The sequence below is a fragment of the Lygodium microphyllum genome, chromosome 15 (genome assembly GCF_053477565.2).
Source record: "Lygodium microphyllum isolate KBCC chromosome 15, Lygodium_microphyllum_v1.1.10, whole genome shotgun sequence".
NCBI lineage: Eukaryota > Viridiplantae > Streptophyta > Polypodiopsida > Schizaeales > Lygodiaceae > Lygodium > Lygodium microphyllum.
In genome coordinates this window covers 38,814,481-38,831,015 of record NC_141149.1, presented here as the reverse complement: position 1 = coordinate 38,831,015, position 16,535 = coordinate 38,814,481, and the positions used below count along the sequence as shown (strand labels likewise).

The 16,535-nt window shown below is 42.4% G+C and overlaps 1 protein-coding gene across 2 annotated transcripts; it reads left to right on the top strand.

Moving 5' to 3' along the window:
• Positions 1-11,334: 11,334 nt before the first annotated feature.
• LOC148024446 (protochlorophyllide reductase-like) lies at positions 11,335-14,860 on the top strand. Of its 2 annotated transcripts, none has more exons than XM_087694078.1 (5): positions 11,335-11,524; positions 11,620-11,715; positions 12,584-13,133; positions 13,441-13,799; positions 14,477-14,860. In XM_087694078.1, the coding sequence occupies exons 1-5, from the start codon at positions 11,459-11,461 to the stop codon at positions 14,630-14,632; spliced, it is 1,227 nt and encodes a 408-aa protein (XP_087550204.1). In that variant the 5' UTR covers positions 11,335-11,458; the 3' UTR covers positions 14,633-14,860. The 2 variants fall into 2 exon arrangements, with proteins under 2 accessions (XP_087550204.1, XP_087550203.1); XM_087694077.1 differs by having other exon boundaries at positions 11,617-11,715.
• Positions 14,861-16,535: the final 1,675 nt, after the last annotated feature.

The window sequence follows — 16,535 nt, the reverse complement described above, 5'->3', positions numbered from 1 at the left end:
CCATTGTTTTAATGCTTGAACAACTGCTAAGAGTTCCTTGTCATAAGTGGAATATTTAAGCTCAGAGGGTTTCAGCTTAGAACTAGAATATGCTATTGGATGGTTATCTTGCATTAGCACGGCTCCTATTCCTGATCCGCTAGCATCAGTCACAACTAAAAAGAATGGTCTATTAAAGTCAGGCAATTGTAGGACAGGGGCATTGGTCAATGCACGTTTGAGTAAATCAAAGGATTTCTGCTGGTTTTCAGTCCATTGATAAACAATGCCTTTCTTAAGAAGTTTGGTCAGTGGTAAAGCAAGTAATGAGAAATTACGTACAAACTTCCTATAGAAACTAGCAAGACCAAGGAATGAGCGTAGTTCATGTACATTTTTAGGAATAGGCCAATGCAATATTGCGTCAATTTTCTTAGGATCAACTTTTATTCCTTCTTTTGATACAATATGACCTAGATATTCTATTTCTGTCTTAAAGAATTCACTCTTGTCAGGATTTGCAAACAATTGATTTTCTTTCAGTAATTGAAAAACTAATGATAAATGCTCATAATGCTCTTTTTCACTTTGACTGAACACTAAAATATCATCAAAGAAAACAATCACACAATATTGATATTTTAGAAAAATACGATTCATCATTCTACTGAAAGTGGCAGGTGCATTAGTTAATCCGAATGGCATAACTAAGAATTCGTAATGGCCAAACTGTGTCCTGAATGCAGTCTTAAATATGTCGGATCTATCTAACCTCACCTGATGATATCCAGATTTAAGATCAATTTTACTAAATATAGAAGATCCTTGTAGTTTGTCCATAAGGTCGTCAACTCTAGGTATAGGATACCTATTCTTTACAGTGATCTTGTTTAATGCTCGGTAGTCAATACACATCCGATAAGTATTATTCTTTTTCTTGACTAAGAGCACAGGTGCACCGAATGGAGAACTGCTAGGTCGAATTAAACCTCTATTTAGTAATTCTTCTACTTGAGTCTGGATTTCTTTTTGCTCTATTTGATTGTGCCTATATGGGGCTTTGCAAGGTGGTTGTGTGCCAGGTATTAGGTCAATCTTATGGTCTTCTGGACGAGATGGAGGTAAACCTGGTGGTAGGTCTTCTGCAAAACAATCCTTAAAATATGCAAGAAATTCCTTATGTCTAGGGTGCATATGAGTTTCTTTTGCGTGCAATTCATTCACCCAAATGAGATATGATTTAGTATTCTTGCGTAGTGCACGTTTTGCTTGAGTATGCGAAAGCAGTGGAAACATATGAGATGCATGCATACCAAATAATGTAATAGATTTTCCTTGAAAATTTATATTCATTGTGTGCGTGGAATAATCTATATTAGGATTATGTTGGTGTCTCCATGGCATTCCTAGAATAATGTCGCTAGACTGTAATGGGACAACTAAGAAATTTCTTCTTTCAATATATGGACCAATTTGAATTTCTAAATTTTGAACTTCTTGTGTGCCATTGTACCTAGTGCCTAAAAATGCAGCTTTTATGCGATAGTGCGTAGGTACTGTATGCAGTTTCAATTCCTTTACCAATTTTGCTGAAATAAAATCATGCGTACTACCGTCATCATGCAATATAATTCTTTCTTTTCCATGCACCATACATTTCATAGTCAACAATGAATGTGAAGTAGGCATACCTGGTAAAGTGTCGGAAGTAGTAGTAGGATCATCTTCTTCTTCAGTGAAATCCGGCATATCCTCATGCTCTTCTTCGTCCATAGCTCCAAGGTAGTTGATATGTGGTGATGGCTTCTTTGAATGACAATTTGCTGCGAGATGGCCTGGCTGGTGACACTTGTAACATACGATAGGCTTGGCTTTGGTCACATTATTTGCAATGGCTGGGAGTCTGGGTATATTTGGATTTGCTTGTTGGATAGGCTTAGGATTTGGATTGACAGTGGATGGTAATGCAGGTGGTTTAGGCCAATTCTTGCGGAAAGATGGTGATGAAAAACGACCTGGATTAAACCTTCTGAAATTTGAATTGAATTGTTTAGATCCATAATTACCGTTTGCTTGGAATGGCTGTGGTCGTCGATCTCTTCCGCGTAACTTATCTTCAGTGTCGTGAGCTAAGGAGATGGCATCTTCAAGAGTAGCAGGCTTGAACATATTCACCTCAGCGTAGTAATGTCCAAGAAGTCCAGACATGTACTTCCGCTTATGGGTCGTCTCTGGTACGTCTTCAAGCATGCGTAGCTATAGAAGTGCATTCCAAAAACGCTCTGTATACTGTGGTATAGGCTCACGATCGCGTTGTTGCAGTAAATCCCATTGCTTAATTGCCTTCTTATGAAATTGCGGTGGTAGAAAATTTTGCATAAACTTCTTCTTGAAATCTTCCCATGTAGCAGGACATTCTATGCTCTTGCGGACGACAGTCCACCAAAGTGATGCTCTATCTATCAGATGATTAGTAACACACTTGATTTTATCTTTCTCAGGATAAGTTTCCTCATGGAAATAGTCATCAAACTGGCTAATGAATGATAAAACAGTCTTTCCCTCTCTTATGCCATTGAAAGTGTGAAACTTGAAACTTCGTTTACTTATCTTGGATTCCTTGCGAATGGTTTGTGCTTCAAGAGTGGCGTCGATGGTACGGCGTATCAAATCTTCAGCTTGAGGTTCTTCTTTATCAGTGGACGCTCCTTGTAGCTTTGTCAATTGCGCTTGCAAGGCTTGCCTAGCTCTTCGCTCTTCGTCTAATTGCAACATGATAAGATCCAGCTTTTGCTCCATGGTAGGCTCGGGTAGGTCGTCTTCAGCCATAGGATCATCCATATGTGGGGTAGTCATCCTGTAAAACTCAACAAACCTTTCTCACTCAAAATCAGTTAGCGGGATGAGCGTAGCTCAAATTTGGGGTTACAAGGCTATGTATTTTTGGGTATTTTCTTCTTCAATTTTCAGAAATTCTGAAATATTTCTGTCGCTGTTTGCTGAAAGTACTTCAACGAACTTGCAGATAGGTAAAACAGCTTGCTGCGAACAACTTTCCAGTTCTGAGTTTTTGCAAACGAACAAGTCTTCTAGGAGTTTCGAGCGTTAGTCAGTTCTGATTTAGTCTGACTTGCAGAGTTGCAGACTTAACAGACTTGCAGGGTTGTTGACTTGCTGAACTTAGCCGACTTGCAGAACTTGCAGGACTTGATTAGTGTCGACTTGCGAAACTTGACTTCTGGAGTGCGTGACCGAGAGTTTACAGACTTGTCTGCCCAGTAGAACTTGCAGAGTAGCTTGATGACTTAAGCTTAATAAATAAGCTTAAGCTAATAAGCTTAAGAAGATCAGTAAGTCCGCCGTTTTTCAATCGTGGGGGGGGGGGGCCGTTTTTACTCCGCGCGATTTTCGGGGGTCCTCCTCTTGGCAACGATTTGTTGATTTGAAGCTAATCAAGCTTCTCTAATACCCTTAAGCTTTATGATTAAGCTTTTGATTAATAGGATTAAGAGCTTTTCTCACAGTTTCATCACGACTTGTTCATGGAGTTGAGGGAGTGGTCCTCCGCCGACAGAGAGTGGTCCTTCGCGATCTGAGAGTGGAAACAGGGGTTCTTGATCGCCAGAAGTCTGCCTGTATCGACGGTTCGCGACGAGATTGACTGTAGAGGCCGTTTGTTCCTGGAGCTCCGCCTTCGCCCGAGATTGGTAGCGATTGGAAGCCCTTGATCTCTGCTCCGCTCTGATACCACTGGTGCGCAGATCGGACGCAGGTAGCTCACGTAGTGAATTCCCAAAGGTCCCCAAGAACAAAGCACTCTACTTTTTAGCACAAAAACCAATGTAAAAACAAGCACGACATGAGACAAAAGACAAATTGGGTTGAATCTCCCCCATGCCTTGTGTGAGCGCTTCACAAAGCATGTATTTAATATATATTTCCAATCTTTTTGCTCAAAAATAGCCCAATTACAAAAATATGACAAGCTTTTAGCTTTTGAGTTTGCTTTCTACCAAAAATAAGAAAATAAAGCTAATGGACGGTGCCCAAAGAGTCTGGCACGCCCAATCTCAATGTCCAAATAAAAATAACATATCCAGGCGCATAAGCGCATACAAAATAATAATAAATAGTCGATGTCTCTATAGACATAATCAAAATATAGACGTGGCGCCTATCAAAATATAGTCGAAAGATCGGAAACTCGCTAGACTCCAATGCTTTCCTCCGCCACTGCTGCTATCTCTACACATCAACTGAAGCATTCACAATCGTTAGTAAAATAACACAATTAAACCGACAAAAGTGAATACCTAGCAGTCTTCAGCTACATAAATAAATCAACTGGTTAGAAATAAATCCTAACCTTAATTTATTACGAGTGCGCACTCTAAACTCATAAACGTTTATTAATTTAATATGCATTTTGCGGAATCACCCGCTATGGAATCACCCATGTACACACTAAATTAATGAAACGCCCGAAAAGGACAGGCGTCCCCATCAACTTCTCGCACAAAGAATCCTCTTTGCGTATGAGCCCCGGTCATCTAAGTTTACGGAATCCACCGTAAAACCTCACGGAATCCACCGTGGAATATGCCTCCTGGCATCAGATGTAGAGTCAAAGTGGCTCCATGCACGTAAATCCATTGATATTTGGACTCCATCTATGAATCTATTATGTGCATGCCACATTGTCAAGCTCGGTATGTCGGATGTATGAAACATGTGATGTATACGGGGGATAAGTGAAAAGTATCTAAGAACTTTTTGAGGGTTGGTTTTCCTTGCAAGTCTTGTCGATACCTGTGAGCACCACACTTTAGACATGTCTCCATAGTCTCCTATTCTGCTCGAAACAGTACGTAATTGTTGATACATGCATGGATGATGTTGTAGTACATCCCAAGCTTTCGTAAAAAATGTCGTGCATCATTACGAGACTCAGGCATTGGTATTTACAAGTGATAATATATGATACTTTAGTAACTTGAAAAAAATCATAAAACACCTTTAAAAAGCACAATTTTTTTAAATGATAGTGTCGAAAAGAAATCAACAAAGCATACGTAGAAGGTACGTGAACAACTCGGTCACACTCGCATTGCTTCACTTGTATTTTGCTTGCACACTTAGGAGTGCAAGCAATATCTTAAAGCGAGATACTCGAAACCCATCATATAATGGTATGGATGCTTTCTCTCTAACTGGATCAAATGTCTCGACATCCATGGGCATCAATGCATCAATCATTGCTTCCATCTCAGGCTCCAAGATTGTAGAAAATTCTAGAAGGATGCATGTCTCCTTTGGCATTGCTGGTATAGATTGAGTAGTACCTTCCAAGTGGTGGATTGGCTCAGACACTCCATCCATCGCACGCCCACGAACTCTTCTAACTGGCCCCAAAGGGTGCACTCCTCCTTGGGATGAGACGTCACCTCCCTGTAATAAATTTTATGGCTACATCCAATGTTTTTGTATATGAGATTCAATTAGTTTGCAAATACAATGCATGATTGATATACACTTTTCTTACCGTTTACTCAAAATTTGAGATTGCTTGATCAATGATCTCTAATTGAAACTTGCCAAAGTGTCATATGTGTTCCATAGACAATCGACGTTTTCGTCTAATTGCCAACTTACATTGAGAGCAAGGACATGGGACACATTGATTAAGATACGCCTTGTGATCTTGAACATCACATTCTTCATTATTTTCCATTTCGTCTACATTACGACAAACAATTTGTTTTTATTATCATTCTTTTTTTCTTTCTTAAATTGTTTGAGAAGGGATTTCTTCTCTTGTAACTCAACAAAATTAACATATATAAAGTCTCCACCTGCCTAGCCTACAGTATGTAAAGTCTAATATGCTATGCATAGGGATGAGGGAGTAGCTACCCTATGTCGGTCCCATCGTGGTATTGCATTGGACCATTACTACTACTAGTACTCGCCTTCTCGAACACACCAAAGGTACACCTTTAACAAAACCTCTCTCTCTCTCTCTCTCTCTCTCTCTACTACTACTACTACTACTACTACTACTACTACTACTACTACTACTACTACTACTACTACTACTACTACTACTACTACTACTACTACTACTACTACTACTACTACTACTACTACTACTACTACTACTACTACTACTACTACTACGACCACCACCACCACCACCACCACCACCACCACCACCACTACTCGTATTCCCGAAGCATCGAACACACCCAAGGTGCACCTTTAACAAAACATCTCGTTCTCTCTCTCTTCTACTACTACTAGTACAACCACCACCACCACCACCACCAAGAAAAGAAGAAATTAAAGAACTGCTACTACTACAAAAACAAGAAAAGAAGAAATTAAAGAACTACCAACTACCACTACCACTACTACCACCACCATCACCACCACTACTACAAACAAGAAAAGAAGAAATTAAAGAACTACTACTACTACCACTACATACAAGAAAAGAAGAAATTAAAGAACTACTACTACACACAAGAAAAGAAGAAATTAAAGAACAAGATCTTACCTCTCTTTGTTTTTATCCATTCATTCTCCTCTCTCCCTCCCTCTCTCTCTCTTTCTCTCTTTCTTTAATTTTGTTTCATGTTTATTCTCTCTCTCACGTTCCTTCTTTCTTTTTCTCTCTTCCTCTGCCTCTCTCATTTCCTCTCTTTCTCTCTCAGTACACATCATTTTTAACAAAAACAAGCAAAAGAAAATGAGAAAAAACAAAAACAAACCAAGAGGGAGCAATGCACTCACCGCAAAGGTCCGAGGATGGATTTGGCGGCTCCTCTTCACGACAGTGGCTCCTCTTCACCCTTCATACACTTCCTCCTCTTCTTCGCAAACGGCAGTAGCGGTAGTGAGGAGCTCTCCTTCTCCCTCTTTCTCTCTTTCTCTCCCTCTCCCTCTCAAATGCATGATGCAGTTCGCTCTGTCTTTCGCTCTCTCTTTTGCTCTTATGTGCAAAATGCTACGCTCATGTTTTAGCCCGCTTTTTTTCGTTTTAAGTACCGTCGCTATTTGCATCTTAAATAGTGACACCGTTAATATGTGTCGAAAATGGCTGTCGCTATTCTCCTATATCCTTGTAGTGTGTGTATGATGTGGATACTTTTGGGTTCATCGACTATAGTATGGCAGATGTTTGGGCTTAAATCGACTTGCATTTGAGAATTTTGTGGAGCAGTTTGCATTTGGTCGGCTTATCACTTATGCGACTTGAATGCTATTTGGCCCTTAATGTCCCAATTATGGATCTTGAATTTACTTGGATGTAGATACATGTTTGAGCAGTGCTTGCTCCATTATCTTGGTAGTTGGTTATTGAGCTTTCATTGCTTTGTGGGTTACTCCTTGATTACTGGACTTCTTGACAGTGCTTGGGCTTAGCAGATATGGATTTGTTGCTTCTGTGTTGCCTAGCTTCTATGTCAGTTGGGTTGCTTTTGCCGACACAAGTCAGAGAGCAATTGCTCTTGATGCTTACTCGGCTATGCACTTTGTCTACTGCCACTTATTGGGATGTTGTTGTACAGATACTTGGGCTTCTCCTGGAGTTGACCATTACATGATCTTATGCCACTTAATAGTCTTGCATTGACTTGGATGCTACTATGTGGTCCGATGTACTGCAGAGTCATGTTTGCCATTATGGTTATGGGCTGATTTCATGGCTGAATACTGTGTGCTCTTTTACGGATGTCTTGGCTTTTACACTATTATGGTTGGTTATGTCATGTACTTAGCTATGATTTTTTTTCATGTGGAAGCTTCTGCATCCCTGGTTGATGCTTATATGCTTCCCTCTCTAGTGAGGATGGAATAGTACTTGTAGCAGCATGCTTCTACCACTTGTGCTTCTATTGGCAGTTGTCTTGATGAGCAGGTTCCCTATGTTGGGACAACCCTAGACTCTTTTTCCTTGGATGTGGATAGCCCTATTCATGATGACTTGTATTCCTTGTCATCTTCTATAGGTTATTCTACTTTTTGCTTTCATTGTGGGAAGCTTGGGCATGTTCAAAGAAAATGCTTTAGATGGATTAGAGAGCAGTAGAGATAGAGACGGACTCGACATGAGCAGAGAGTTAGAGATACAGGAGATGCAGCGAGTGTTACCATTGTTACTAGTGGTGAGGTACATGTTGTTCCCCAGGATGATGTAGTTGAGCATATACTCCTGTCATCTAGTTTTACTACAACTTTTTTTCTCAATGATACGGCCTATGCCTTAGATTGGCTATTGGATTTTATGGCATCTTGTCATGTTACTCCACATAGAGCATGGTTCTCTACTTACAGGGAGTTTGATGGATGCATTTCTTTGGGTCTTGAGCAGACTTATGCTATTCTTGGTATAGGGGACATACACCTAACTTTTCCTAATGGTACTTCTCTTATGCTTATGGATGTTTTACATGTTGCCATGCTCAATAAGAGCTTGATTTCTGTCAGTCAGTTGCATGATGCAGGTTACTCTATTTCTTTTCAGGATAGGTCATGGAAGATTTGTCGTGATTGCTTGGTTTTGGCCAGAGGTTTTAGAGTTGGTTCTCATTACCTAGTGCATGTCTCTCATGTGGGAGTTTCTATGGTTGCAATTATCCGGATGCCACTTGCATTGTTATGACATTATCGCCTAGGCCATATGCACCATAGAGAGATGGAGATCTTGTCTCATTCAGACTCCATACTTCCTCCTTTGTCACATGCAGATCTTATGCTTGCCCTGATTGTAATTATGATCCTTGCAGAGCCTCTTTGTCTCATGGCGATCGTGAGAGGCATGATCCTTTAGATCTTGTCCACTGTGCAATATATGGACCTATGCCTGACCTATGCTTGCCCAGTCACTTGGTGGAGCCTGCCCAGTCACTTAGTGGAGCATTGTACTTTATGACCTTCGTGAATCATGCTACCCACCATGTTTGGGCTTTTCCCTTGGTACGGATTGAGGATGCCGCAGTTATGCTTGACAGGTTTATGGATTCTATTGGTTGTAGGCCTAGGTTTTGTTGATGGATTATGAGTGTCATGCTATCTCTCCCAGCTTTCAGTCCTATTGTTAGCAGTTTGGCATTGATTTCCTATGCCCACAGTATTACTGGATTACTCATGGCATGTGCCTGACTCTACAGGCAAAGGTTGCTTCTATGCTTACCATAGCTGGGTTATCTTATAGCTTTTGGGTTGAGGCCCTGATGACGGTAGTCTACTTGCTTAATAGGATGATGTGTTTGACTTTGGATGGTATTACACCACACAAGGCATGGAGTGGCATGAGACCCTCCTATGATTACTTGAGGATGTTTGGTTGCCAGGCATTTGTATGTATGCTAGATATGCCTATGTCATGCAAATGTATCCTCCTTGGTTATAGAGACGGTGACTTTCAGATTTATAGGTTATGGGATTTGGATGCCCAACAAGTTATACGCAGCTGTCACGCTATCTTTTATGAGACACAGACATCTCTCAAGCCTCTTGATGCGCGTTCAGTGCGCTTTATGGTTGATGCTACAATCGTATGTTAGTCTTCCACTTCGTTGAGGCTGCATACTATCTTGAGACCTTGTTTGCCAGGATGCTAGTCCTTCTTCTATGATTGACTTTGGAGAGTCTATGTGCTCTCAACTGTCTCCTATGCGTCACACTATGCTATGTGCTACTTTGATGCTTATGCATTACAGCCTTGCACTCACGAGTTGTGCTTGCTTCATGAGAAGCATTCTTGGATTACTCCGCTGTATGGAGTTGCGGAATTGCTTATATCCTAGATGTCATGGACTCGGGGATGCTTGACTCTTCTTTCACAGATGTTCTCACTTATTGCACAACTCGCTTTCCGATTGGGAATTGGGTGAGATGCCATGATTCCTCACCTTGTCTCTTTTCCTTTTTTCTTTGTTTTTTCACTCCCTGGCCCATTGGCCTTTTAGTGGGAGGTTGTTGGGGTAAAAGGCCCTTGGGCCTATCCATGTACACTGAACGCCCATATTCTTCATTCATATATATGAGATAGTGCAATAAGGCTGTCATATCATTCTTGACAGCACCTACATTGTGTGTGCTCTTCTCTCTTGCATCTTCCTCTTCTCCTCCACTAGCATTGCATCCCCTTCATTCTTAACTGTAATAATTGTCAATGAGAATATCATTTTCAACAAATATGGACCCCCTAACCCCCCTCCCCCCCCCCCGCGAAGATCTCTCATTTGCTATGGCTCATCTTCCATAAGGCGGGTTGGACCCAAGTCACATCAGAACGTATTGGGATAGGCAATGGCCTTTGTCCACGGTGCAAGAGGGATAAAGAAACCATAGTGCACCTTTTTGTTTTATGCCCATGTAACAGGTGTTATGTCAATTGGCTACAAGAGTTCATCTCCCCTGGCCATCCATACAAACAGACATGGAAAGAAATCCTCCTAGTGGTGAAGCTAATAGCCTCTCCCCTGCCTTGTGGACCTTGATACACGGAATGTTTCTATGGTCCATATGGATTGTTCGCAATGAAAAAGTATTTAATGGTAACATTGTTGATTGGCTCCCTCAACTAAAAGTGGATCTCTGCTATTAGTGATGCATGATGTATAGACCTCCATAAAACGTTCGGGCACCAGATGCTCGAAAGAGGAAAGAGAAGCTAGAATCAAGAAAGGAGATTGTCGAACTGTTCCAGAGCATGCTAAACACTGCAAAGACTAGGGACTACACCATTAGGATTCCAGTCGAAGTCTTCTCTACCTCGCCTGATTGGGGTTCACCGTCAACAATCTCTCAGGACACTGGGAACCCCTCTACAATGGAGAAAACAACGTGCCATATGACTAGTAACCCTCATGCCACCATACCCAATACCTACCATGATAGCCCTCTCTCTTTGCCACTTTTGAACCAACTAGTGCAGCTCCCACCAGTAGCTCAATCCTAGGCCCCTTCCATACTGGACACTGATAATGGATCGCAAGCTGCGCCACAGGCAAATAAACTAACGAACCCACCTCATTTCATCCAAATAGACTAGCTCCACAAAATCCCTTCCTTTTAAGTCATGCTTTTGGTTGATAGGGGCAGGATCCCCAATTGTACAAACCTACCTTACTTACCCTTTTTAATACATTTCTCATCTTCATTTAAAAAAAAAATCATGCTAGAAAAATCCAATTTGTGAAAATGGGGGGCCCATAAGAAGAGAAAAGATATGTGGTGGTGCAACGTGGCAGAGGAGCTGGGCAGAGAAATCCAGGGAGAGGGCATCCGATTGGAGGATGCCACATGGAAAATACGGATAAGAAAAGGTATTACATTTCGCTCTGTTCTCATTCTTCGTGCTTGCGCTGTGTCGAATTTGCTCTCTCTCTCTCTCTCTCTCACGCACACACACCCCTCGCATACAGAATTCTTGCAGCCCGCTTGTCGCAGTAGCTTGCGCTTGCTGCCCATGGCGGCCCTGCCTAACTGCTCCGCTGCCGCGCATGCCGTCGTCACCTTCCCTTCCTCCCAAGAGGTGATCTCCTTCGTTCTTTTCTTAATGGCTCCCTCTGTAGAAACGCTGCGATGATCAGTCCATAGCTTACCTTCTACTCGTGTGATTTGCAGAAGGCTTACGTCGGGGCCACCGCAGACTCAGCCTTCTTCGGTCTTCGCCTCTCCGAGGCTGGAAAATGCAGTAGACGGGCTCCTGTTTCCCTACATAAGGTATCTGGGATAGCTTCCTGTTCTTTTCTGGAACTCGAGGAATCGAATCATCTAACCCTAGGATTGAAAGACGCAGTTTTCCCCATGGTCTAAAGTCTGTGTCGTGATGATGAAATGTTAAAAGCACAGCTACTACTTTGGTGACAGCCCCTTTGATTGATACCAGTTCTACTTCAATGTCACCTCAACGTTTCGAATCACTCCATGTATTGCATTAGTCAATAGTTAAGGCTGGACTTTGACACAAGGAGTTTTTGACATTTTCCCACGTGGGAAAAGGGGCTGTTTTCCTTGTTTTCCCTTATAGTGTCCGACATCATGAGCTTCTGCTCGCGAGGAACCACTTCCCTAGCTAGGTGCGATTGGGGGTAGCCCTCATTTTCCCTCCGGTCTTTAACCTCATGAGCTTCTGCCCAGGAGGCACCACATGTCTAGCTAGATGTGATTGGGGGACAGGGGTTGCAGGCCTACACATGGGACCAGCAGCCTCCTGCCTCCAACTGCACCTAGCTAGGTATGCAGTCTCTCCCTCACAAAAGTTCAAGATATTACTGTAGTTAGCAAAGTGGGAATAATAATTGGAATTTGTCTAAAGCTTCTTGTGTTCAAGAACAGCGGCATCATCGCACTTGAGTATGTACTTCATCACTAAATGCAACTTGAAGATTTTAAGTTTGTATGCCTCCCACACATCTGTGGAGCTAGCAGCACACAAATTTGTGCAGATTTTTGTAGAATTGGTGACGTGTGCTCATGAAGTTAATCATAGAGACTGCTGCCTGCATCATACTGTCCTGGTGAATCAGTTGCACTTTCTCTTCTATAGCCGTTATGAATATGTATCTGAGGCTGTTGTCTGCTTGTGAAGGTGCCATCCCACAGAAACACATTTTTTGATGCACTGCGGGCCCAGCAAGCTGTGGAGACGCTCAGATTTACTGACTCTGTGACAGCAGATGGTTATGCTGGAGAGAACCGAGTTCGCCAACAGTCCACAGTTGTAGTTACAGGAGCTTCCTCTGGTCTTGGGTTGGCCACTGCAAAGGCCCTTGCCGACACTGGTGAATGGCATGTTGTGATGGCATGTCGAGATTTTTTAAAAGCTGAGAAGGCAGCTAAGTCTGCTGGGATACCAAAAGGCAGCTATACTGTCATGCATCTTGATCTGGCATCCTTTGCAAGCATTAAGCAGTTTGTAAACTATTTCAAAATGTCTGGCATGCCACTGGATGTGTTGGTATGCAACGCAGCAGTGTACTTCCCTACTGCCAAAGAGCCCAGGTTCACAGCAGAAGGTTTTGAGCTGAGCGTGGGTACCAATCATCTTGGCCACTACCTTCTTGCACGCCTTCTGCTTGAAGATTTGGAGAAGTCAGAACATCCATCTAGGCGGATGATTATTGTTGGCTCCATAACAGGTTTCATTGTTTGGTCCTATCATTCATGGGTCTAGTTTGAGTATTGCGTGAGTTTCTCGCGTACTTGTAATTTTAGTTACCAGCTAAATGCACCAGTACATGTTTGGCTGATGCATTGTGATTCTCAAGCTCTGTGTTTCTTTAGCTCATGAATGGGACTTAACACTGCACTGTTTTATTCGTGAAATGCCCAGTCCATGCATGACAAATGTCACCCACCACCTAGCTGAAGTTCTTGTGATTTTCTCTTGATTGTATTTCCTCAATTGACCTTGTACTAATGGTCACACCAAACGTTGGGTGGCAGGAAATACAAACACTCTTGCTGGAAATATTCCTCCCAAAGCCAACCTAGGAGATTTGAGGGGTCTCGCAGGAGGTCTTAATGGTATCAACAGCTCAGCTATGATTGATGGTGGGGAATTTGATGGAGCCAAAGCATACAAGGACAGCAAGGTCTGCAACATGCTTACCATGCAGGAATTTCACAGGCGGTACCATGAGAAGACCGGGGTGGTTTTTGCCTCTCTATACCCCGGCTGTATCGCTACAACTGGGCTTTTCAGAGAGCACATACCCCTTTTCAGGACGCTTTTCCCCCCCTTCCAGAAATACATAACTAAAGGTTTTGTGTCAGAAGAGGAGTCTGGAAAGAGACTGGCTCAGGTACCAGCTTTTACTGTTTGAATGTCTGCATTATGCTTTGTAATCCTTTGATTATCAATTTTTGCTTCACCCAATAAGGTTCTTCTTTTTGGTTACAATTTCCACTGTTTTCTCTCCTCAGCTGGGGTTTGAACTTGGCAGCTTGCTTAGATTATGACTGAGTTCAGCGATGTTGGTTGAATCTTAGTTTTCTGTCAGTATGACATGCATGCTGTTGTGAGATGTACTGTGGTTAATGCATAAAAAGCCTTTTAACTTGCACCTCTTCTACATTATGAATTTGTGTGCATGCAATCACTAGAAGTTTTAGACAAATTTCCACTATAGTTAACCACATTGTGAATCATGACAACATCATGAGCTTTTGCAAGGGAGGCACTACGTACATGACAACATCATGATCTTTTGCAAGGGAGGCTCTGCTACCTAGCTAAGTCCCCTTGGTGGCAACGAGGCACCGCACCTAGCTAGGTATATATGATTACTCTCTCGCCAAAGCTCGAGATGTCGAATGGTATAGGGCAAAACGAGGGAAAAGATCCCCCTTTTCCACATTGGAAACGTCCAAAACTTGTTGTGAATTGTCTGCTGTAATCTTTATTTTTTAACTGTTAAATATATTCTATATGGTTTCTGCTTTGAGCCAACTCTAAACGTACTATGTGCTTTCTTTGCAGGTTGTGAGTGACCCAAGTTTAAGCAAGTCGGGGGTATACTGGAGCTGGAACAACGACTCAAGCTCTTTTGAGAATTGCCTCTCCGAAGAAGCAAGCGATCCAGAGAAGGCTAGGAAGCTGTGGGAAATTAGTGAGAGATTAGTAGGGCTGGCCTAAGCAAGGCTAGAAAAAGGCCACGTAAGGATGGAGGATGATCTAGCTTGGCAATGTGTTTAATCTTTTTGTAGGTGAGGCGTATGTTAGGTGAACTTGATTATGAGAAGCTGGCTTTCATGTTGCGCATCTTGGTAATCCAAAGTAATGGAGTGTATTTGAAGGGGTGCATGGTTTGCTAGCTGAATCTGCACTCTTTAATCCTCTGTATCCCCCCCTCCCCCCCCCCCCCCCCCAAAAAAATTCGCCATTGTATTCTTACTATGTAATGGTGTTTGGAATCCTATTGAGACCTAGTACTTGGAAAGCATATGTCTAATGATTGGACTACTATGTATAGGAACGCTAATGCAAGAAACTCCCTCTCTCTCTCTGTCACACACACACACACACACACACACACACACACACACACACATTGCTGGCCTGATTACCAATATTGTATTAGAGGAGGCCGTTGTGTGATGAACAGGCTATGAAAACGGCAGCTGCAGGGGTATCTGAGCAAAACCCCTTGTGGCTTTGTAAACCTTCACCTTGATAAACATTAAGAATATTAGCCTTTCAGGGAATGAGCATGCTGTTGCTTTTGAACACGAAGGCGTTTCTGTTTACTTTTTGATTACGTAATATTATCTCGACAAGCTATGGGACCAGATTTTTGATGAGGGTATTCAATGCTACTTCTTTGAAGCACAACGCTGGTGCATTGCACTGGTGTTACCTCATGTGACCAAGTCATATGTTGCGCAGATGAGGAGCCATGGTTTTTAGGCGGGTTAAACTGGTCGCAAAGATCGCTTCGCTCTTACCTCGATAATCCACATACGATTTGCTCAGTTTGTGGATTCAGCGTCCAGAAAGTGTTGTGTGGATTGGTTTGTGGTTTATCGGTAACTACATGTGAAAATCAGAACCGAATGTCTGCCTGTGATGACGATAGTAGTTCCACTCCTGCGAATGAGTATAAACCACAGCAATGGTGCTGCACTCTACAGCGACAGAGACTCCATCTCTTTGTCCCAGGATGCTCATCAGTAGCTGATTTTCTCTCTCCAAAACTTGTTATCAAGAAAACTCCCTCTTTCTCCATCGTCCTCTCTCTTCATCTCTCTCACCACCCACAACAATATCCATCAACTTTCTCTATCCCTCCCCCTCCCCCTCCCCATGGGGCTCTTTCTCCTCCGAACAGGCGCACAATGACTCGGATCTTCCATATCACCGGCACTTTTGGAATCGGTGAATCCACTCTAATGTAATGTTGCCATATCGTCGTTGCAATACAACGAAAGCTCATATCCAGCTTCATCTCTATTCCAAGTAGGGAGCGTCTTAGATACACTGTCGTTGGCTTCCAAGCTCTTATTTTACTTCCCAATGTGGAGGTACTTTTTGATAGTTGCCATATCAAGTTGGCAAAAATCCAACATCGAGGATTTATTGCCCCATTGTTAGTGTAGGGACCACTTTCACTCTGTCCTTTTGTAGGCAACATGTGATGTGCATTGATGCATGTGGGATGTGTATGTAATTGCGTCTAGGGGAGCAAACATCGGCCATTGGAAAGCTTCTTCCATTTACTAGTGCTTGAAGGCTTGACTTGTGTAGCATGAACTAATTTTTTTGCATTGGAGGGAGGTGCTCATGCCTTACTTGCTCGTTGATTTCGGCTATGGTGTAGCTTGGCACCTTATCATACCCTTCAATGAGTCTCATCCTCTAGCAAGCGGTGATTGGGGGCAATTGAGAATGCATTTGAAATACTAAAAAACTGTAAATCATCAGCACATCCGAGGTGATAGGTGTTTGTCTAGATTGTGCGCCTATGTACATTGTGACTTGTTGCTTCTTCATATCCGAGGTGATAGGTGTTGGTCTAGATTGTGTGCCTATGTACATTGTG